Raw genomic sequence first — 23,686 nt, forward strand, 5'->3', positions numbered from 1 at the left:
TCTGTGTGCCAGGAGTGTTGGAATTTCAAAATAAAAAAAACATGCATCTACAAGCAGCAGAACAACCACCCATGTGAAAGAGGACTCCATGTACACTGCAGCTGATAAACTCAGGTTTAGGAGCTTTTCTGCATTTTTTTCAGCAGCCCCTGAACTCTCCCTAATGTTTTCCTATGTGTCCATGTACAGTATGTCATTTACAGTCGTTTATAGGCAGTTGAGTTTACAGTCGTTTTTAACGCACCAAACTTTCAGGAGTAGATTGTATCAGTGTTTCAAATGTGTGTAAACGTGGCTAACTGCGCTTATAAGCGCTTGCATCTTGAAAAAATGTTTTAACTCTTCCATTTCCAGATGCTGTCCAGAGCCTTTTTTCATCATGAAAAATGCATGCAAAGCGGTTTCCCGGTACTCAAATGGACCTGGTACACCATAGTTTGAGGTTTCCCATGCAAGAAAATATGTTAGACACTGCTGCAATAATTTCTGCACAAAAATGAGCTGGAACACATCCAAAGACTACTAAAAAAAAAAAAAAAGACAGCTAATCTCAACAAATACCGCTCTCTCTGCTTCTCTCAAAATGCCTGAAATAGTTAATTTTTTTACTGTTTTTCAGTGCATTCTGGGCATTTTGGAAGGTCTCCTGAGGTTATCTTTAAAAAAAAAAAAAACGCTTCTAAATGCAAACGCTTATAAACGCGCATATACGCAGTACACAAACGCGGCTAAACAGACATTTTTTTAACCTACGGTTTCCAGCAGTCAGTTTCCATTGTTCAAAAGTGTTTTCCAAATGTCCCATGCACGTGAAGCCTTACTCTTAAAAGACTGTAAAAATGTATCAGTAACAAGGGATCAGCACTCTTAAAGGGAATCGGTCGCTTTTCCCATTTCAGGTAACACAACAGGTTCTCTTGAAAGCTTCCTCCCTTGGAGATTTGAAATACCAAGGGTTAACGTGAATGGGGAAGACATTTTCCCCATTACTCATGCCTGAGCAGCCAATCACCTGGCCCAAACACTATGACATGGAGGAGGAAAGTCATTACCCGGTGTAAGCTCGAACGCAGAGCACCAACTAACGCACGGAGCGGGGGGACAACACAATCAATGGGTTAGTAGTGGGCTTTCAAGAGAACCTGTGTGTTTGCCCTGAAGCAGATAACTCAGGTTTGTTTTTTTTTTGGTAGATGCTAATCTATTAAACCACCTAACCATTTTCTGATGCAAAAATATAAGGTTCCTATCATGCACTTACCTTACTGCAATCCAAGATTTCCTGGTCCATTCTGAACCCATTGGCCCCATTTTGGAATATTTCTCATCATAGGCCAACATTTCCTTCTTTCCTGGAGGCATTGAGCCCCGTGTGGTTACGTGGTGTTAGTCATCCGTTATCTCTCTGGACGCACGTTTTCATACTGTGTTAATATGTTATACAGCATATACTCAGACATCAGTGCAAAAGTGTTGATTTCCAACTTTGAAACTTTAAATTTAGGCAATCTAAAAAAGGCCTTTCCTCTCCAGTATGAGTATATGAAAGTAGGACACAGAGATTGAAGTGGCAAATGTCTAACAATGCACTGTTATGGTTTATAGTGACTGAGAAAAAAAATTTCAATCATTTTAGTCAAACTTTTAATTCCTTTTTGCTGGTTGCAGAGTATACAAAAGCTAAAACAGTGGACAGCGGGAAATCAGGGAACGCAGGATACGAAAGATGGCTTCCCGGAGAACTAAAGAGTACAGCTAGACTGATTATTGGGAGGAAGCCAAACTCCCAAGAGAACGGTAAGCTGCCTGGACTTTCGGAAAATCAGAAAGTGCTGGAGATTCAATCAATTTACCTGCACAATGTAACTTTTTAGCACCTATTCAAGTCTTGTCATGGTTCCACCCAAGGAATTGTACATTATTTACTTTTGGACATTAGGTCAGATTTAAAGTAGAAGTCCAGTTAAAACTATGCTTAAATCTGCTCCCACCCCTTTCTAAGCTCTATACTAACTACCCTGTAGAGGTAGGATGCTTGTACTTACCTATTCTGAGGGTGCTTCAGTCTGGTCATGTGATCGTCTCCCACTGCCGGCTTCAGGGTAGAGAAGGGACAGCCAACAACAGTTGCCCCATAGCAAGCCTACAGGTGACGTCACTGACCGCTGGGGAGATCATGAGACCGCACTGGAGCACCCAGGGAATAGGCAAGTATAACAATCTTTCCTTTACAGCAGTGTTCTCCAAACTGTGGTCAGACGTGGCCCTTTGCTTGCCTTTATTCGGCCCTTGGATCACCACTCCTCCCACTGATACAAGACACTATTCCTCCCAGTGACACCAACAATGGGGCAGAATTCTTGCCACCGGCACCAACAATAAGGTACTATTTCTCACACTGACACCAACAATGGGGAATTATTCTTCACACTGACATCAGCGAAGGGTAACTATTCCTCCCCCTAATACCAAACAAGGGGCACTGTTTACTCTCACTGATACCAGGACAATTTCTACTCTCACTGGCCACAGTCCACCCCCCCCAAATCTAAAGTACAGTAACCGGGCCCTTTGTTTGGAAAGTGTGGAGCCCCCTGCTCTACAGGGTAGATAGAATAGGGCTCAGAATGGGGGTGGGAGCAGGTTTACGCTTGGATAGTTTTTGATTGGACATCTTCTTTAACTTATAAGGTTTGTGGTCTCAGGAAAACCCTTCAAGTTTTCCCCGAACTGACACATCTATATGCCTACTGTGCATTATTCAGTGTTCTGGTAAATGGTGACCCTCCCCAGTTACACCTGTGCATTTAGTGGAGAGATCCCCAAAGCTCAAGATAAAGAATCCTGATTTTATCAATGTGCATATTCACACCTGAACATTGTGTCTATTTTGTTGTCTGATGGCTGAAAGATGCATGTTTACCCTGCCATTCTGATGCTCCAACAAGGCCAAAAACATAACAACAACCACACAAAACAAACCCCTCTAAATCACTTGGCTATGCTCACGCAATGTGTGAATGTGGGTTAAACCACTAAACAATTGCAGGTTAGCACTGGAACAAATTTCAGCAGCAACAAAATGGATCTGCAAAATTCAGGTAAAAAAAACGAAGACTGTTCATACATCGCGATGTGAAATCCAAACTGAGCCATATTATGGCAGCAAGGTGGCTAAATGGTTAGCACTTCCGCCTGGCAGTACTAGGGTCGTTGGTTCGAATCCCACCCACGACAACACCTGCCTGGAGTTTGCATGTTATCCCTGTGCCTGCGTGGGTTTCCTCCGGGTACTCCGGTTTCCTCCCACACTTCAAAGACATGCTGGTAGGTGAATGGCTCCTGTCTAAATTGTCCCCTAGTATGTGTATGTATGAATGTGAGTTAGGCACCTTAGATTGTACGCTCCTCGGGGGCGGGGACTGATGTGAATGTACAATATACATGTAAAGCGCTGCATAAATTGATGGCGCTATATAAGTACCTGAAATAAATAAATATTAATAACAAAAGAAGTGGGGGACAGGCAGAAAAGGGGTTGGAGGATGAGATTTCCCAGCTGGCCACACATATGAGATGGAGTTAGGACATAGCTGCAGAATTTGACCACTGGGAAGTTGTTTTGGTAATGATCCGTGCATAGACATATACACTCCCTCACTCTTGATACTTACTTTCCCCATACTCGCGTGTCTTTCAGAGTCCCACAAACTACATTGTACTTCCAGGTATGGGGATGTGTGTGACTCTTTCTGCAGAGACCCACGATAAAGTACATAAGCAGCCAATCAACAGCCTCATTCTCTGTCACATGGGGCTGGTCCATAGCACTTTGTCCATTTAGTCCAAACTAACGTGGACCTTACACAAGGTTTTTTAGGTCTCCAATGGGCAAACAGAACAGTGGAGAAGAAAATGAATGCATCCCAATTCATTATCTGTAACTGTTTATTTTTTTGTAAAGTCACGTATGATTTAAGGCAACCATAGACATCTGTAGGAGGTCAGACGTGAACACATAATTTAACTTATTACCAAGGAATCTTCACATGTATGGACAGATATAAAGACTGTCTACCCTCCCAAACACAGTCAGGTCACTGCTCTGCTGGAACTCCCAGTTATGTTTGTCCAGGAGAGGTGTGGGCATTCCACTTCAGATAGGATACTTTTAGGATTCAAATTCCGGATTCCTATGCACTGTGGAAAACAGAGACAGATAAAGATTTGAAGGATTACTTCAAAGCATTGAAATGGGCTCCTCTCAGACGCATAATGAATGATGCCCATAAACAGTTTTGGGCAGAGCAGGTGACAACCTAAAGTCTCTTATTTACCTGCAGACACCACCAGATAAAGCTGGTCATAGAGACACCACCAGATAAAGCTGGCCATACAAAGTTAGTTTTCTTCAGTTGCCAGTAGGGTGGATGGAGGCATTCCTGTGCCGGGACATTGTATTCTGACTGCAGCGGCAACATGTAGGCAGGTGCAGTTTATCCTCCATCCAGTAGGTGGTGATGTGCAGCTGGACCCATGGAGCGATATCTCAAAAGTACATGTGTCAAACAGAAGGCCTGCAGGCCAAATCTGGCCTTCCAGGCCACATCACATGGCTCTCACACCTCTCCTGCAGCTGTGGCACCTCCCTCATCTCTGCACCACCTTATCTCAGCAGTCAGCAGCAGAGAGGAGGACAGAATAACTCCTACAGATCCTGTACTTCTCCGTGCACCCACAGAGAAGCTCATCTCTGCCCCCACCTCAGTAGTTGACATCAGACAGGACAGAACTCCTCCTGCAAATTCTGCACCACTCTGTGCAGCCACAGAACACCCTCCCCTCCTCCTCCCCTGGTCTTAGCTTCCCAGGAGAGTGGGGGACTCTTGACTTCTGATGGTAGGGGGGCTCTTGACATCTGATATAAGGGGGGGGGGATGTGGACCTCTGGTCATCTAGTCTTACAGATACAACCGGCCCTTTGAGGGCAACCATATTGCTGATGCGGCCTGTGATGAAATGGAGTTTGACACCTCTGTTCTAAAAGATTGTTCCCTGAGAGACTCCATAATTTTCATAGAGGTTGCAGCTGTCTAATTGTATGCTACAAATTCTGATGACCTCCGGCAGTCATTTTTGGTGTGGGTGGGACATAGACCCCATTTGTCAGGGAGAGTGGCAGCACAGGGAGAGGTTTTCAGTTGAGTAGGAACTAGTTTCTAGGCATTCTGGTATCCAGTCAGCATCTATGGATCTCATCATAATAGAGTGCTACCACCTTTTATCATAGTCCGCAACCTTCCAGCAGACACTGTCCTCAAACAATTAATTGCATTTACTTATGTTATTATTATTATACAGGATTTATATAGCGCCAACAGTTTGCTCAGCACTTTACAATATAAGAGGAGACAATACAGCAACAATACAATTCAATACAAGAGGGTTAGGAGGGCCCTGCTCCTTGGAGCGTACAATCTAAGAGGGAGGGGCTGGTGGTACAAAAGGTAATAACTGAGAGGGATGGACTGGTAGGAGGAATAGAAGATTCCTATTCTTAGAATACTTATGTTAATTATATTACATTATACAAGAACTTCTATAATTTCCTGGACTGTGTGCGAGATCTCTCCAAGTTTGGGTACCTTGGCCCCTGGCCCCCTCTATACACAGTTGTCAGAATACACTGATCAGCAGCTGCAACCAATTGGCTACATAGACAGGTAAAAAAAATATAGAAACACAGAAAGGAACCAAAACCAGATAAGAGTTCAAGATCATTTTAATTGTTGGTAAAAGGCCTCTTGGGGTGGATTCCGTTCCGATCAGCAGGGGATCAGCTTACATGAGCAGAGGGGGCAGAAGCAGAAACTGAGCGGACACAGACAGAACCCGCTCTGTTGGATGGACAGCCAGGAATAAATGGAGTCCACTGTCCTTTACACCCAGCTACCTATGATCCACTCCACCTAAACAAAAGAGGACACAAGTTTACACCCGCCTGTCCACAGGGATAAATGGACCTTCTGATCAGGTCCACCGGAAAAACTGACAGGCATACCTGTTCGGAACACCTGTGTGAAAGGAGCCAAAAAAAGTCAACAGAAACCCTGTCTGATAGAAAATGTTCTTGCCCGATAAGCTAGTGTCTACAGAATGTCATTCCTGTCCTGTTCCATGAGCTTAGCACAAATAAATGTCCAATGTGCATGTTTATGTTGAAGGACCAGCGGCCAGCAGAGATGTCTGGGGCTGGTCAGATCCATCCTGTTCTGTACGGTCTATTGCCAGCTTAAGGCATCCATATGAACAAACACAACTGCAATACCAGCAATACCAGTGTTACTCTAACAGAAAAGAAATGTAATCATTTATAGGGGTTGATTTACTAAAACTGAAGAGTGCAAACCCCGGCGCAGTTGTCCATGGTAGCCAATCAGCTTCTAACTTCAGCTTGTTCAATTAAGCTTTGACAAAAAAACTGGAAGCTGATTGGTTGCTATGCAGAGCTGCACCAGATTTTGCACGCTCCAGTTTTAGTAAATCAACCCCATAGCGTTCACACATGATAAAGCCAGGGCCCTATTTCCAGAAGGCACTCCTGTCTAGAGTAGCAGGGTAAAGGTGGACACTGACATAAGACAATTTTACACAAATAATAAAATTATTGTATGTCTATAGGTTTATTCGGACCTGTCAAGACCCCTGGACTGAGCAACCGCTTTTGGGGAATTGGATGGATTTTGCTGGCTAAACCAAAAGAAGGCTAGAGGAGTTTACAGAGGGCCTAAAGCAGTATTAAACCCAAAAGCAAACATTTAGCATATTGCAGTTTATCAAATCTTAGAAATGATGGCTGTATTAGTTTCCTTTTTAGCTGTCTTTCTTCTATTTTGATCGGATGATACAGCCAGCAACTTTGCTGTTTTTCAGAAGTTCAAGCTCTCCAGCAGAATGTATCATTTTACATGAACCAGACAATCCATTTGCCACTGACAGGGGTGCTTACAATGATAAGCTTTTATTAATTCATGTAAAATCTTTATGAGAATCTGATTGAGTACACCTGCATCCCCTGGGCGGATAGGGGAAGGAACACTCTGGGTGGTACAACTAGGAGCTGTTGGCTAGCACCCCAACAGAGACTGTGTTGCTTCAAGAAGGAGAATAGTTTTGAATGGAATAGAATTGTGAATAGTTCAGGAAGTTGTCCTCAGTTAACGGTTCGCTTGGGCATCCTATACCCCCCTTACCCTATCCAAGTTCTAATCCCCTCAATAAATAACATTGCCAAACCTCAAGGACTGATTTGTCTCCAGATGAAAGGCTAGTGTGGGAACAGACTGGCTGTGCAGGACTATAGGGAGGCCCAATTCATTAGCAATCCCTAAGGGGGTAGTGCTATATTCACCTGACCCAGTCATAACCAAAAATATGCAGGGACAGACCTTTTGGACCACTATAGAATCTATAGTCCCATAGCTTACTGATCTCAGGGGGACATCTATAGCCTGACTCCACCTAACGTTTAATTCTTCCATCAGCTCATCCCTTATTTTTTGTACCACTTTCCCCTCCCCATTAGATTGTAAGCTCTTATGAGCAGGACCCTCTTAACCCTCTTGTATCGTACTATCTCCCATTATATGGTAAAGCGCTCCACAAACTGTTGGAGCTATATCAATCCTGTATAATAATTAAAAAGCCAGTTTTGTTTTTGCTCCACGTTGTTACAAGCATCGTCTACCAGTACAGTTTATCTCCCCCAGGACGTTTGAGGAACTTTCCCAAAGTGAGAAGCAGGTATCTCCACTGGATGTTTTCCCTTTACTTTTTGCTTTGGGGACAACTCTAAAATGTTCAATTTCTCCTCACTTAAACTTTAAAGAATGGACCCTATTCCCAAGCACTGTCAGTATATAGTACATTTACTTGCAACAGGGCTGCCCAGATGTCCTCATTGTGAGAACTTCTGGACTGGACTCACGTATATGTGCTGCATTCTCAGCTGGTGCATAAGTACAGCTCAGAAGTGTTGAGGGGGAATGGAGAGGGCATAAGAGTGTAAATGCAATTAAAATGCACTTATCCTGTAAAGCTGAAGTTTAATCTGCTTATATTTTGCCTTCTCCCTCTTTAACATACTAAAAATTATTAAATAATATTTCTATTTTCATTACATACTTTTGTTTTAGACCCAGTGACATCAATACCAGGTCTCTGTGCTGCTCTATAAAATACAGGCAGATCATGGCTTTTGGGAGGGGCCAGCAGTAAACTGTGGTAGCGCCCAAATGTGATGTGGAGCCTTAATGATTTAAAGAACGTACATCTAATGAATGAAAGGGATGGGCCAGGCATAATCAGGCTGGGGAGGAAAGATTTAAGTGATGCTGGATGTCCTCCAGCCAGGAAAGACAGGCTCTGCTTGCTGCAGCTTCTAATGCACATTGTGAAAAGCTCACAATGTGTGATGAAATCAAGCAAAGTAAAGCAAGGTAAGCAAATTTTGTACAGGTGAGGAGCCTGTACAACAAGCAAGATGGAAGTTAAAGCGGAACTAAAGTCAGGAATACACACCTATTCTCCAAAGGTCTGATGCATGTGATGTCCCTAGCCAGCATTATTATTATTATACAGGACCAGGGGCGGACTGACAACTCATGGGGCCCCCGGGCAATAGAGGATCATGGGGCCCCTGTGTCCTTGCCCAAACTCAAATAAAGCCTATGAAAAAGGTACCAGGGGCATCTCATGGGGCCCCCTACTGACCCCGGGCCCTCGGACAGTGCCCGAGTTACCAAATGGTTAGTCCGCCCCTGTACAGGACTTATATGGCGCCAACAGTTTGCTCAGAGCTTTACAATATAATAGGAGACAATACAGCAACAATACAGTTTAATACAAGAGGGTTAGGAGGGCCCTGCTCCTTGGAGCTTACAATCTAAGAGGGAGGGGCTAGTGGTACAAAAGTTAATAACTGTGGGGGATGGACTGGTAGGAGGAATACAAGATTCCATTATTAGCTGAGGGCAGGATAGGCTTCCCTGAAGAGATAGGTTTTCAAAGATCGCCTAAAAGTGAGCAGAGTAGGTGACAGTCTGATAAATTGTGGTAGAGAGTTCCAGAGGATGGGGGAAGCTCCGGAGAAGTCCTGGAGATGAGCATGGGAGGAGGAGACAAGGGAGCTAGCAGAATCAACATCTTTTCCCTGGCTTCTTCCTAGTGCCAGTCTTTAGCCGTCTTGATTGAGTAATTCATCCCGGCACACTGTCACTATGCCGGAAATGTAAACGCAGATGCTCTGCGAAGTTTCTTTTTCAATAAAGAGCCTGTCTGCAATGTTTTATTTTTTATACCGAGTTCTGCTTTAAGTTAACATATTATGCAGATCTGTACATAAAATAACAAAGAATAAACATACATGTTAAACTTTCAAAAAAATAGATAAACTTTCCCTGCACAAGTTAATGTCATAATGTGTTAGTGTGCATCGCATACTAGTACATTATGAAAGCCGTACCTTAAAACAAAGCCCTCGAGTAGCGCACTATCACCACTGACAGGGCTTCCATCTTCACCTGGTCTTCCCTCTTCACCTGGACTTCCCTCCGGGTTCATGGGCTCTGGCCATTTAAATGGCTGAGCCACGATAACTTCATTACCACGCATAGAGCTCTGAAGGCACGGCATGACAAGCAGTGAATATCTCCAAAACGGTGCACGACTATAGTACAGTACAAGAGGTATTCCTTGTACCTATAGGGGAGTTTTATTGTAAACTTACCTGTAGGTACAAGTGAGCCAGCAGCGTCTACTACCACTATAAGTGCTTGCTCTAAGGAATTTTACAAGATGGAACATTTCACAACAGCCTGGAGTTCTGTGATGGATATATAAAAATCACCCAGACCGAGGTTCATCTGCTTTTATGTGCTTGTAGAGTTGACTTACACTATCCCTATACATGACACTACTGTCTGTGAAGTATTAGTCACAAGGACAATGGCTTTACACTTTCTGCACATCTAAAGCTGGCCACACACCAGTAGAAAGGCTTTCAAAAAGGTTCGGTTTCAGAATGTTTGTTCAGTTTTCTAATGGTTAGCAGGGGAGGGGGGGGGGCAGATCGCCATTCATTTTCAACTGTAGTGATAACATTTCAAAAAGAGGCAGGATGGAAAATGTTTTTAATTAGTTGCATGAATTATGGCAAAAACTAACTGCTAAATCCAATGGCCACTACTCCGTACTCTTACTACTTGACCTCTCTGCGGCTTTTGATACGGTTGACCATCCCCTCCTCCTCAAAAAACTCCACTCTCTTGGCCTCCGAGACTCTGCTCTCTCCTGGTTCTCCTCCTACCTATCACAGCGCTCCTTCAGCGTTACCTATAACTCTGTCTCCTCCACTCCAATCCCTCTTTCTGTAGGGGTCCCTCAAGGTTCTGTCTTTGGACCCCTTCTCTTCTCCATCTACACCTCCTCCCTTGCTCACTTGATAAACTCCCATGGCTTTAAGTACCATCTCTATGCTGATGACACACAAATCTATCTTTCCACCCCTCACTTCACCCCTTCAGTCTCCTCTCGCATTACTAACCTACTAAGTGACATAGCGGCATGGATGTCACTCCACTTCCTCAAACTCAATCTTTCCAAAACTGAGCTCATACTATTCCCTCCAGTCCGTGCCCCCTCCCCTGACGTCTCCATCAAGATCAATAACACAATCATCAGTCCCTCCCCTCATGCCAGGGTACTAGGTGTAATCCTAGACTCCCATCTGTCCTTTCAGTCCCAAATCCAATCACTGTCCAAATCTTGTAGACTTCACCTCTGCAACATCGCCAAGATACGCCCATTCTTAACCTCAGAAACTATTAAGAAACGTATTCACTCCCTTGTTATAGCTCACCTTGACTATTGCAACTCCCTCCTCATTGGCCTACCTCATCGCAGGCTATCCCTACTTCAGTCTATCATGAATGCTGCTGCATTCATCCACCTTACTGACCGTTCCATATCTGCCACCCCTCTCTGCCAATCCCTCCACTGGCTTCCCATTATCCAACGGATAAAATTTAAAACATTAACAATCACATATAAAGTCATTTATAACTCTGCCTTAAAATTACAACACCAATCTTGTCTCCAAACATCACCCAAACCGTATTCTCCACTCCTTGCATGATATCCTGCTCTCTAGCTTTCTTGCCTCCTCCTCCCATGCTCATCTCCAGGACTTTTCCAGAGCTTCCCCCATCCTCTGGAACTCTCTACCCCAATTTATCAGACTATCACCTACTCTGCTCACTTTTAGGTGATCTCTGAAAACCTATCTCTTCGGGGAAGCCTATCCTGCCCTTAGCTAATAATGGAATCTTCTATTCCTGCTACCAGTCCATCCCCCACAGTTACTACCTTTTGTACCACTAGCCCCTCCTTCTTAGATTGTATTGAACTGTATTGTTGCTGTATTGTCTCCCATCATATTGCAAAGCGCTGAGCAAACTGTTGGCACTATAACTGTTGGCGCTATATAAATTCTGTATAATAATAATAATGTTCAGATGAAGAATTTTTCAGAATGTCCGTATGAACACTCCAATGGAACTCTAAGGGCTCATGCACACACAATGTTTTCAACTGCCAGTGTGTCCAGGAGCAGCTATGTCTTGGCATAAAAAAAAAGCATTTAAAGATACATTAACGCTAGGCGTATCAAGTGCTTAAGTATAAATAATTTCAATAGCCAGAGTTGTCAATGAAATAAATTAATGTCCAAACGTTTGAAGCACCTAAATGCATTTACACACGTCAAGCTTTTTTTTTTTTTAAATGTGACTGACAACAGGAAAGATGGAGAGGTCAGCTAATTCCCTCTGTGTATGGGGCTAGATCAGGGGTGGGCAAACTTTTTGACTTGAGGGCCGCAATGGGTTCATATATTGGACCCGGGGGCCGGACCAAGAGTAGATGAATGATGTGTATGTGTCATCCATAGTAAGTATAGTAATATTCCCCCATAGTAAGCATAGTAATTAATCCCCCATAGTAATTAATCCCCCATATAGTAATTCATCCCCCATATAGTAATTCATCCCCCATATAGTAATTCATCCCCCATAGTAATTCATCCCCCATAGTAATTCATCCCCCATATAGTAATTCATCCCCCATATAGTAATTCATCCCCCATATAGTAATTCGTCCCCCATATAGTAATTCGTCCCCCATATAGTAATTCGTCCCCCATAGTAATTCATCCCCCCTATAGTAATTCATCCCCCATAGTAATTCATCCCCCATATAGTAATTCATCCCCCATAGTAATTCATCCCCCACATAGTAATTCATCCCCCACATAGTAATTCATCCCCCATATTAATTCATCCCCCATATTAATTCATCCCCCATATAGTAATTCATCCCCCATATAGTAAGTCCCCCATATAGTAATTCATCCCCCATATAGTAAGTCCCCCATATAGTAATTCATCCCCCATATAGTAAGTCCCCCATATAGTAATTCATTCCCCATATAGTAAGTCCTCCATATAGTAATTCATTCCCCATATAGTAAGTCCTCCATATAGTAATTAATTCCCCATATAGTAAGTCCCCCATATAGTAATTCATTCCCCATATAGTAAGTCCTCCATATAGTAATTCATTCCCCATATAGTAAGTCCCCCATATAGTAATTCATCCCCCATATAGTAAGTCCCCCCCCTGTGTCAATTCACTTACCTTTGGTCCGCGCGTTCCTCTCGTATTCCCGCGCCGTTCTGGTCTTCAGGGAGGACTGTGAGAGGAGTTCGTCACGCTGCCCCGCCTACATCCTGGCTGCCCCGCCTACATCCTGACAGCTGCAGAGTCCTGACGTCCGAGAGGAGGGAGGGGGGCGGCCATCCGAGAGGGGGGGCGGCCATCCGAGAGGAGAGGAGGGGAGAGGAGGAGAGGAGGGAGGGGAGCGGGCGCCCGGCACACAGGAGAGCCGCATCTAAATTTGTAAAGAGCCGCGGCTTGCCGACCACTGGCCTTGCGGGAGCCTAGCTCCGCGGGCCGGATTAAAAGGTCCGCCGGGCCGTATACGGCCCGCGGGCCGTAGTTTGCCCATTGCTGGGCTAGATTAAAGGGCAAGTTCAGCTTTTCACAAAAAAATTAATAAGGTAAACAATCTGCAAGTATCCCGGACACCCTTCTGGGCCCCACAGTGATGACCTGTACTGCTAGCGTAGCAATCTCTACACCACACACAGCAATACACAGCCCTGGAGTGAGTATCCATCATAATGCTCACAATGACAAGTGCTCATTGGTCAGTGTGACCATGCTGACCAATTAGAAATGCTTCTGTCTGGGACATCTTACTGGAAGAACAATTTCTTAGATGAGCTTCTCAATGGTCAGCACATTCACATAGTCATGCTTGACCAATCTCTTGTCATTGAAAGTACATGATGGATTCTCACCCTGGGGCCGTGTATTATGGTGCACAGTGGATGGACAGCTACACCACCAGTGCAAGGAATGAGCTATGTGCTGCAGGATTCGGAGAGGTGACAAAGATATTTCGTGTTAGCTCACCTTTTCATTTTTTACACAGATATTTTGTTCAAATGCTTGTACAGAGATCCTGAAAAAATTATTTTGAAAGCCTTTAAAATTTCATCTAGACCTATTATATGAATGGAATCCCAAGAGAAGTGGCCCAAAGCTCTTTTGGCCATACCTCTCCTGGGAATCACAGGAGAGCACTTCATTCTGCACTCCTGTGACCCATATTCAGCCATCAGCTGGCTAAAGCCCGTTATCAGCTGATCACTTAGCCGGTCCAGGGTCTGGAGGGATCCCGACATTAATGTTGGGATCCACCCAGATGCCTGGACTTACAGCTGGCTCAGCCTCTTAGTGCACTGCTGGGAAACTGAGCCAGCTGCTTGCACCCCCTCCACAGCCTAGAGCTCCAGTGAGAGATGGAGGGGCAGAACAGGGAGCCGGAGACTGACAGTCAACGGCTCTCTGCTCAGTGAAGACTGAGAAATGAGCAACCAGCACTCTCTGATCGCTCAGTTCTCAGTCTTACAGGTGGCGGGGTAAAGATGCAGCATACACCTAGGTTAGTATAACTATTGGTCTTTTTCAATTCCCAAACTTCTCTTTTAACTACTTCCCGGCTGGTCTATAGCACATTGACACCCGGAAGGGCCTTTCGTTCCTCTGGGTGGCCATCAAATGACATCCTTCGGACACAACGCATCACCGATCAGGGTAAAGAGCCAATGACATGTAACGTGATATCAACAAACAGCGGTAACTCACTGCTACCGGCTTCTCCTCATGAACTTATTGTGTGTGAGGAAGAGAACATAGAGTTACTGCTTTAACCCCTTCAGTACTGTTCCCAGATTGCCTGATCAGCCCTGTAATAAAAGAGTACCTGTCACAACAGCAGCCATGAGTGCAGCCCTAATCAGTGTACCTGTCACAGCAGCCCTTCAGTACAGCCCATCAGTGTACCTGTCACAGCAGCGCTTCAGTGCAGCCCATCAGTGTACCTGGCACAGCAGCGCATCAGTGCAGCCCATCAGTGTACCTGGCACAGCAGCCCTTCAGTGCAGCCCATCAGTATACCTGTCACAGCAGCGCATCAGTGCAGCCCATCAGTATACCTGTCACAGCAGCGCATCAGTGCAGCCTATCAGTGTACCTGTCACCGCAGCCTATCATGCTCCTAGAATGCCTGAAGGCGCTCCTTGGATATTGGGCCTCTTTATGTGGCTAGGCTGTGAAAAAGTCCCACACATGTAGTATCCCCATACTCAGGAGCAGTAGCAAAACGTGTTTTGGGGTGTAGTTGCAAGTATGCCTATGACGTATGTGAGAAATAACATACAAATTATGACAAAAAAATTACAACTTCAAAAAACTCGCCATGCCTCTTACTAAATACCTTGGACTGTCCATGTCCCCAAAAAAAGGGTCATTTGGTGGTATTTGCACTGTCCTGACATTTTAGGGCTTGAAGAAATGAGATAGATTGTCAGTACATCAGGACTGATCAATTTTCAGTGATATGTACCATAGCTTGTAGACTCTAATGAGACACAGATGGCAAAAAAAAAACTTTATAGGGGCCATAACCCTCCCTTACTCATTTGAGAAAAATATTCATCCTACTGATGAATTTTGTCATCACTACGGTCAAAAATGAAAGCCAACTGGACCCCTGCTAAAGCTGGTTTCACAATTCTGTGCTGCGGTTTGGTTGTACATGTGGTTTTCATGTGTTTAACCCGATTGTATGTTTCCTCAAAGTGCACCAGAACATGCTGCATCATTGGTGCGCTTTCAGCGCTTACAGGCCAAAAACGTGACCTAATAGAAAGTCTATGGGAAATCGGGGGTTAACTGTACAAAAACCCGCAGGTACACCTGCACTGTGGCAAAACAGAAGTGTGAAACTGGCCTAACCATTAAAACATTTAATAAATGTTCTGAAAAGATGAACTTACTCAAAAGGGAAAGATCCGCTTTAAGGACTGCTCCCCATTAAGGATTGGCACCTTTGGGGGGGCGGGTACCCGAATTTGACAGGTACCCGCTCTCACTTCCGGTCTGATTGCCTATGCGATCGGAAGGTGTCCTCCCTCCCTGTAGTCTTTTGGGACACGTGACAGGTCCCAGAATACTACAGGACCATTCATGAAGCGCAGCGCTACTCGCGCATGTGCAGAGGGCACCCGGCTGTGAAGCGGCAAGCTATCACAGCCGGGTGCCCACAATGAAAATGCCAGCCTCTTGGAATACAGGACGGCCGGTGAAACGGGCTGCGGGGGACACACCGCGGGACCGAGGGACAGGTAAGTGGCTGTTTTTTAAAAGTCAGCAGCTACAGTTTTTGTAACTGCTGACTTATTTTTTGACCGGGTGAGTGGAACTCCGCTTTAAAGTGATTTTAAAGGTTTATTTTTTAAAGAAAAAATAACAAACATGTCTTTACTTACCTGCTGTGTGCGGGTTCCCCGCAGGCTCTCCAGGCCCCTCCTTCCTGTCAGGTGCCCCCACAGCAAGCAGCTTGCTATGTGGGGCACCCGCTGCTCCGTGTGTCCAGTCACACACAGAGCCACGACTTTGCCCCGCCCCCCTCTCTTCTCAATGGCTCACTGGCTGTGATTGACAGCAGTGGGAACCAATGGCTCTTTATTCTGTCTCAGCCAACGATAAGAGGGAGTCCCGGGATAGCCGAGACTTCAGTGCACATTGCTGGATTGAGAGGGGGCTTAGGTGAATATTAGGGGGGGATGGGAGACTTGGGGGGATGCTACACACAGAAGGTTTTTTACCTTCATACATAGAATACATGAAGGTAAAGAACCTTGAGACTTTAGAACCACTTTAAGTTCTAGGTTTGGTTCCTAGCAGGGACACAGCCCGGCACAATTTATTTTACTACACACACTAGTATTCCCATTTTACATTCAGCTGACATAACATAATCAGTCACACATACGTTAAAACGAGCTGGAAAGTAATCAGTGTGTGCCAGGACTACGCAGATAACTAAAATGTCGATAACATGCTTTGTCAGCCTGTCGATAGGAGTATAGGTGGCAGCAAGTGTAAGTAGACTAAAAAAACAAACATATTGTATAATACATAACGATCATAATACATAATACTGGGAAAGCTCTGCGGATTTTAAATATGTCATGTTTGTTTGTATTATAGCAGAAAGACAATATTATGGGACAAACACATTTGTATTCATCGCAGTCGTACTGAGAGCATTATGGAGGTCAGTGGATGAAATCAGGAGCCTTCTAGTAACAACTGCAAATGGAATAGTCATTATCAGAAGGGCAGTTCTAAGGTCACTATGGCAACAGTACACAATCAGGAACAGCCAATAGAAACTAGGAAAGAATTGGGAAGTGAAAGCAGAAAGGCAACAATTCACAAGCAGTTCAGTTTTACAAGAATCTAGACGAGTCTGCTAGATACAGAAAATAACGATTTACTTCAACAAAGGCCATTTTCAAGTGTAAAATGCACATTCAAAGTGATACTAAAGCCTTTTTTTTTTAATACCAAACATGTCATACTTACCTGCTCTGTGCAATGGTATTGCACAGAGCAGCTGTGATCCTCCTCTTGGGTCCCCTGCTGGTGCTCTTGGCCCCTCCGACTTGTCAGGTTGCTATGGGGACACCTGAATAGGCACCCTTCTGAGCCGTGGCTCTGCGTGTCCATTCACACACAGAGCTGCGGTTTGATCCCACTCCCTCCCTCCCCTGATTGGCTCACTGGCTGTGGTAGACAGCAGCGGGAGCCAATGGCCTCAGCCAATCAGGAGTGAGAGTCCCCAGAGAACCAAGGCTCTCGTGGACATTGCTGAATCAAGAGGGGGCTTCTACACACAGAAGGTTTTTTACATTCATTCATACAGTGCATGAAGGTAAAAAACAGTGAGCCTTTACAACCACTTTAACCGCTTCCCTGCTGCCCTATAGCACAAATAAGTGATTTTGTATTTGCAAGTAGGAGGCACGCGTGCACCCTACCCACACCAGCATTGCCAGCTACAGCTGTTAATCACCGGGTCCCGGCTGGAGATACCCTGGCCGCACGGGCAATCACTGACTATCACTGATGGGGGAGAGATCTGTATGTAAACAATACAGATCTCTCCCCTGTCAGCTCCAGCATGCTGCTTTGTATTTCTCTGCATAACAGAGCAATACAAAACAGCATGCCTCCCTATTAAAAACACAGCACACAGTAAAACACACACAGCACACAGTTAACCCTTTGATCGCCCCAGATGTTAACCCCTTCCTGCCCAGTGTCATTAGTACAGTGTCAGTGCTTTTTATTAGCACTGATCACCATATTAGTGTCACTGGGGATGTCAGTGGCAGTTAGTTCCCCCCAGTGTCAGAATGCCCACTGCAGTCCTGCTATAAGTTACTGATCGCTGCCATTACTAGTATTAAAAAAAAAAAAAAAAAATTCTAGTATATACACCGCCATTTGTAGACGCTATAACTTCCACATAAACCAATTTACACGTATTGGGATTTTTTTTTTAGCAAAGACATGGAGCACAATACATTTTGGCCTAACTTTATGATGAAATTTGATTAAATTTTTTTACTGAATATGTTTTATATCAAAAAGTCAAAAATATAGTTTTTTTTTTCAATATTGTTGGTCTTTTTTTGTTTATAGCACAAAAAATAAAAAACGGGTGCAGCACTGCAAGCAAAATAGTACAGAAATATTTATGTGTCCAAAGTCACATGTTAGGGTTAGAACGCTAAACAATTACCGCTAACCCTAACCTTAATGATTACAGCTAACCCTAATGTCTACCTCGAACCCCAATATGTAACCCTAAGAATTACCTCGAACCCCAATATGTAACCCTAAGAATTACCTCGAACCCCAATATGTAACCCTAACGTCTACCTCGAACCCCAATATGTAACCCTAAGGATTACCTTGAACCCCAATATGTAACCCTAAGGATTACCTCGAACCCCAATATGTAACCCTAACGTCTACCTCGAACCCCAATATTTAACCCTAAGGATTACCTCGAACCCCAATATGTAACCCTAACGTTTACCTCGAACCCCAATATGTAACCCTAACGTCTACCTCGAACCCCAATATGTAACCCTAAGGATTACCTTGAACCCCAATATGTAACCCTAAGGATTACCTCGAACCCCAATATGTAACCCTAACGTCTACCTCGAACCCCAATATTTAACCCTAAGGATTACCTCGAAGCCCAATATGTAACCCTAATGTCTACCTCGAACTCCAATATGTAACCCTAACAATTACCTCGAACCCCAATATGTAACCCTAACGTCTAACTCGAACCCCAATATGTAACCCTAACGTTTACCTCGAACCCCAATATGTAACCCTAACGTTTACCTCGAACCCCAATATGTAACCCTAACGATTACCTCGAACCCCAATATGTAACCCTAACGCCTACCTCGAACCCCAATATGTAACCCTAACGATTACCTTGAACCCCAATATGTAACCTAAAGGATTACCTCGAACCCCAATATGTAACCCTAACGTCTACCTCGAACCCCAATATGTAACCCTAAGGATTACCTCGAACCCCAATATGTAACCCTAACGTTTACCTTGAACCCCAATATGTAACCCTAATGTCTACCTCGAACTCCAATATGTAACCCTAACAATTATCTCGAACCCCAATATGTAACCCTAATGTGTACCTCGAACTCCAATATGTAACCCTAAGGATTACCTCGAACCCCAATATGTAACCCTAACGTTTACCTTGAACCCCAACATTTAACCCTAGTCTTTAGCCCTAACATGCGACTTTGGACACATAAAGGTTCCTGCACTACTTTGATGCTACTTGAGTGCCAGAGAGTGCAAAGTAGCATCAAAGTTGGACTACATGAACAGAACTGTCATACTAAAAATACTCCACAAAACAAATTAAAAAAAAAAGTATGAACTGCAACTTGCATAGATGTGAACCTAGCCTTAATGACAGTGATGCTCACAAACTGCTCTATTTAGGGGTCACACTAAGGCTCCATGTACACGGGACACTTCTGAACGATGGAAACTGACTGCTGGAAAACGTAGGTAAAAAACGTCTGTTTAGCCACATTTGCATACCGCGTTTATGAGCGTTTGCGTTTAGAAGCGTTTTTTTTTAAAAAAAAAAAAATTACTATTTCAGACATTTTAAGAGAAGCAGAGCGAGCAGTATGTGTTGAGATTAGCTGTCTTTTTTTGTGGTGTTTGGATGTGTTCCAGCTCATTTCTGTGCAGAAATTATTGCAGCAGTGTCTAACATATATTCTTTCATGGGAAACCTCAAAGTATGGTGTACCAGGTCCATTTGAGTACCGGGAAAACGCTTTGCATGCATTTTTCACGATGAAAAAAAGACTCTGGACAACATCTGGAAATGGAAGAGTTAAAAAAATGTTCCAAATGCAAATGCTTATAAACGCGGTTAGCTGCGTTTACAAGCATTTGGTGTTTGAAACGCTGATAAAATCAAATTTTTTTTTTTTAAAGTCCGCAAACGTGCAAACTACAACGAAAAACCCGTAAGTGTTCACAAAAAAGTGCAAGTGCAAAACACCACACAAAAAGTGCACTTAGGGGTGTGCTTTGTCCTACCCCCGAAGGGGTTGGACCACTACCCTGATCCCCCGGGGCACGAAGCTCCTGACGGGGACAAGGTTCCCATTTGGTCCTCCTGGCCAAAAGGCCTGGTGGACCACCGTTCCTTGTGTCCAGCCGAAGCCGGACACCCAGTACTTGGTCAGGGGGCTCTCCCGAAGAGAAAACCCCCTATGGGACAAGGGAGGAAGGAACCAAAAGGCCACACATCCTCCCCCTAGACTTCAGGGCAGGGCCGAGGACCCACACCCTCCATCATGTGAAAAAACACACACATAAGTAAAAAGTGACAAACGTGGGAGTGAAAAAATAAATTAAATAAATAAATCTATATATATAAAAAATAAAAAAAGTGGTCATGCTAAATTGTGCACTGGACCAGGCCCTGAGGCCTGTAACAAAAATTGCCCAGGACTTGGCCAAAAGGCCCGGTCCTAGAGGCGCAGTGCAAAAAGTGTTTAAACTCAGTGACCATGTGCTCTTTCGCAACGTGGGGTCCCACACCCAAGTGCTACTCAGAGCACCCCTGAGGCGACTACTCAGGGGGCACTGTGTTTGCGGACTCTGCCTTCCCAGCCCCTGGCCAGACAAGGTAGATCCGTCCAAAATCTACTCCTGAACACAAGTTTGGTGCATTCAGAAAAACAACTGTAATCTCAACTGACTGTAAACGACGATGTGCACATGGACACATAGGAAAACATTAGGGAGAATTCAGAGGCTGCTGAACAAAACGCAGAAAAGCTCCTGAACGTGAGTTTCACAGCTGCAGTGTACATGGAGCCTTATCAGTACTGTTCAGCCTGATTCTTCAAAGGGTCCGAAAAAAATATTTGGCGCTCTGATTTTCAAATACTGGAGCAAGAAAAAACCTGAAGCAGTGGACTGTAGCAGCCAATCAGTTGCTTTGCATCAGTTGAACAATTGGTTGCTGCCAGAAATTTTCCAGGTTTTCTAAACCAGCCTTACTGTGTTTCCATAACAACCAATCAGATGCTTCCTCTCATCTTGCCACACATATTGGAAGAATGAAAAGTATAACCTGATTAATTGCTGTAAGCCCCTCCCAGAGAGATTCTGTTTCAGGTGTTCTATGACTATAATCGATCTAAAGTCTTTGTAATGTAAAAACATTTATTTGCACTACATATTTGATGGCAGATGTAACCAGGGCAGGTGACCCCATCAGAATATCTCCGGGGACTTCCTGTTCCTTCTGTAATGAGGACAATGGTCACCAGGACACACAGAGGGTGAATCTCCCCAGCGGGGACTCAGGCAGCAATAAACCCCGGCAGGGGCTCACACACGTCCCCTCTGTATACATCCACTTTGATAATACACAGCGTCCCTGGGGACCAGAGTGAAGTCACTGCACAGCACAAGTGTGCGGCAACATCACACGAAGGAAGAAATATTTGCTCTAGCGGGTGTTTACATTGTAATTCATCAAGAGCCGCAGAGGGACGCCATCACTCTGCTTTGATGCTAACGTAACAAACAGCAACCGAGTAACTGGCGGCTGACTATGAAAAGAGCACCAGCAGGAAAACTTCTTCTGGCTCTGTCCATCCAATCAAATTCTGAGTTCCATTTTCACACCTGGACTGCACAAATGACAGCTGGCAGCTGATTGGTCGCCATGGACAATGAGAAACATGTCCTATATTACACTTTCCATACATCAGAAAAACCACTCAGATGAAAACTGAGAATACTGATCACAACTTCCTCATTATCTCACATGATCAGACAGAACCATCTCACCAGTTCATGTCCGTGACTAACATCTTGGCTTTATGTGTTTAGGTAGCGCAGACATCAGGGATGATGTAACCCATAGCAACCAGATACTACCATAACCTATAGAAACCAGATATTTTCCTATGATACCATAGCCCATGGCAACCAGATATTCCCTGTGCTTCTGTAACCCATGACAACCAAATACTCTGGTATGCTTCTGTAACCCATGGCAACCAGATATTCCCTATGATGCTGTAACCCTTGACAATCAGATATTCCCTGTGCTTCTGTAACCCATGGCAACCAGATATTCCCTATCATGCTGTAATCCATGGCAACCAGATATTCCCTGTGCTTCTGTAACCCATGACAACCAAATATTCCCTATGATGCTGTAACCCATGGCAACCAGATATCCCCTATGATGCTGTAACCTTTGACGACCAGATATTCCCTATAATGCTGTAACGCATGACAACCAGATATTCCCTATAATGCTGTAACCCATGACAACCAGATATTCCCTGTGCTTCTGTAACCCATGGCAACCAGATATTCCCTATGATGCTGTAACCCATGACAACCAGATATTCCCCATGATGCTGTAACCATTGACAACCAGATATTCCCTATGATACTGTAACCCATGACAACCAGATGTTACCCCCCCCCCCTCCCCAGCTTGACATTGACGTTCTGTCTCTGTACAATTCATTCATATTAAACAATGCAATGTCAGTAAGAGTGATTCCACTTAGCAATCAATGGCTGGAAATACACCACACAATCAAATTGTACAATCTTCTTTAGATTTACCAAAACTACGTCCTATGGGGCACCCCTGCACAGTGTATCCAAGCAGGCCCTTGTAGTACATAGCTGATGTGGAGATCGTACAATCAGATCGCACAGTGTATGATCCAGCACAGAAGTTCCCCGGCCCTCCAATCTGTGGTGTCAGCCCAGATGACACCTGTGTGCCCGGCTCACCTGCAGATTCTTGGAGAAGCCGTTCCTCTTGCTCAGTCCATTGAGATGAGTCGGGGCCGACTTGTGTATTCCATTGCAGTAAGCGGTGGGAGGTCGGCGCTCGGCCATGGCGGAGGAGATGTCGGCAGCAGTGGCTGTAGCGCACTCATGAAGCAGATACATGGATCGGAGCACACAGGTAGCCAACTAGTCTGTCAGGATTATCCAGGGGAAGGGTGTGGCGGCCCGGGGAGGAGGAGGGGGAGGACCGGCCCTTCCTGATCCCACATCTCCCCTCCGATCTCACCTTTCTACAGCCTGGAGGTCTCCAGAGATCAGTGTGTACAGCCAACCCCGCCCCGGCATAGGGGGGCGACATCACACACCGCCGGGAGTCCTGGGGGGAGGACACTTCATGACAGGACATCAGATCTCCAGCCTCTAACCCGGTGAAATCCCCGGACCCCCGGCTGGCCGTGCCCTACACAATCATGTCCTCTTGAAGTACGACTACAGACAAAACTTTGGGTCATTTTGGATACAGTAAGGGAGGGTTCTGACCCGTCAGATTCCTACTGGGGAGACTTCCCTTCACTTCCTGGCCCATAGCCAAACATAAAGTGAGAGGAAATTCCTGCAAATTAAGGGAATCCCTGGGGGGACCCTCAGATCACCAGAACCAGTGTCCCCAATGGAAGATTTCCCCTCTAGTACTTTGCTGGAGACAACCCAAAATTTAGGATTTTCTTTTACTTTCACT

At 44.7% G+C, this 23,686-nt stretch overlaps 1 protein-coding gene across 1 annotated transcript in view; it reads right to left on the reverse strand.

The window, feature by feature from the left end:
* LOC149451366 (serine palmitoyltransferase 3-like) overlaps positions 1-23,347 on the reverse strand; it is a 187,866-nt gene extending 164,519 nt beyond the window's left edge. The window contains exon 1 of the mRNA XM_089690790.1: positions 22,948-23,347. Coding sequence (XP_089546916.1) covers positions 22,948-23,109 — 162 coding nt within the window. The 5' untranslated portion in view covers positions 23,110-23,347. The remainder of the gene's footprint in view (positions 1-22,947) is intronic.
* Positions 23,348-23,686: the final 339 nt, after the last annotated feature.

The sequence above is a fragment of the Staurois parvus genome, unplaced genomic scaffold, assembly GCF_062004578.1.
Source record: "Staurois parvus isolate SC_StPar_1 unplaced genomic scaffold, SC_StPar_1.0 ptg000543l, whole genome shotgun sequence".
Classification (NCBI taxonomy): Eukaryota; Metazoa; Chordata; class Amphibia; order Anura; family Ranidae; genus Staurois; species Staurois parvus.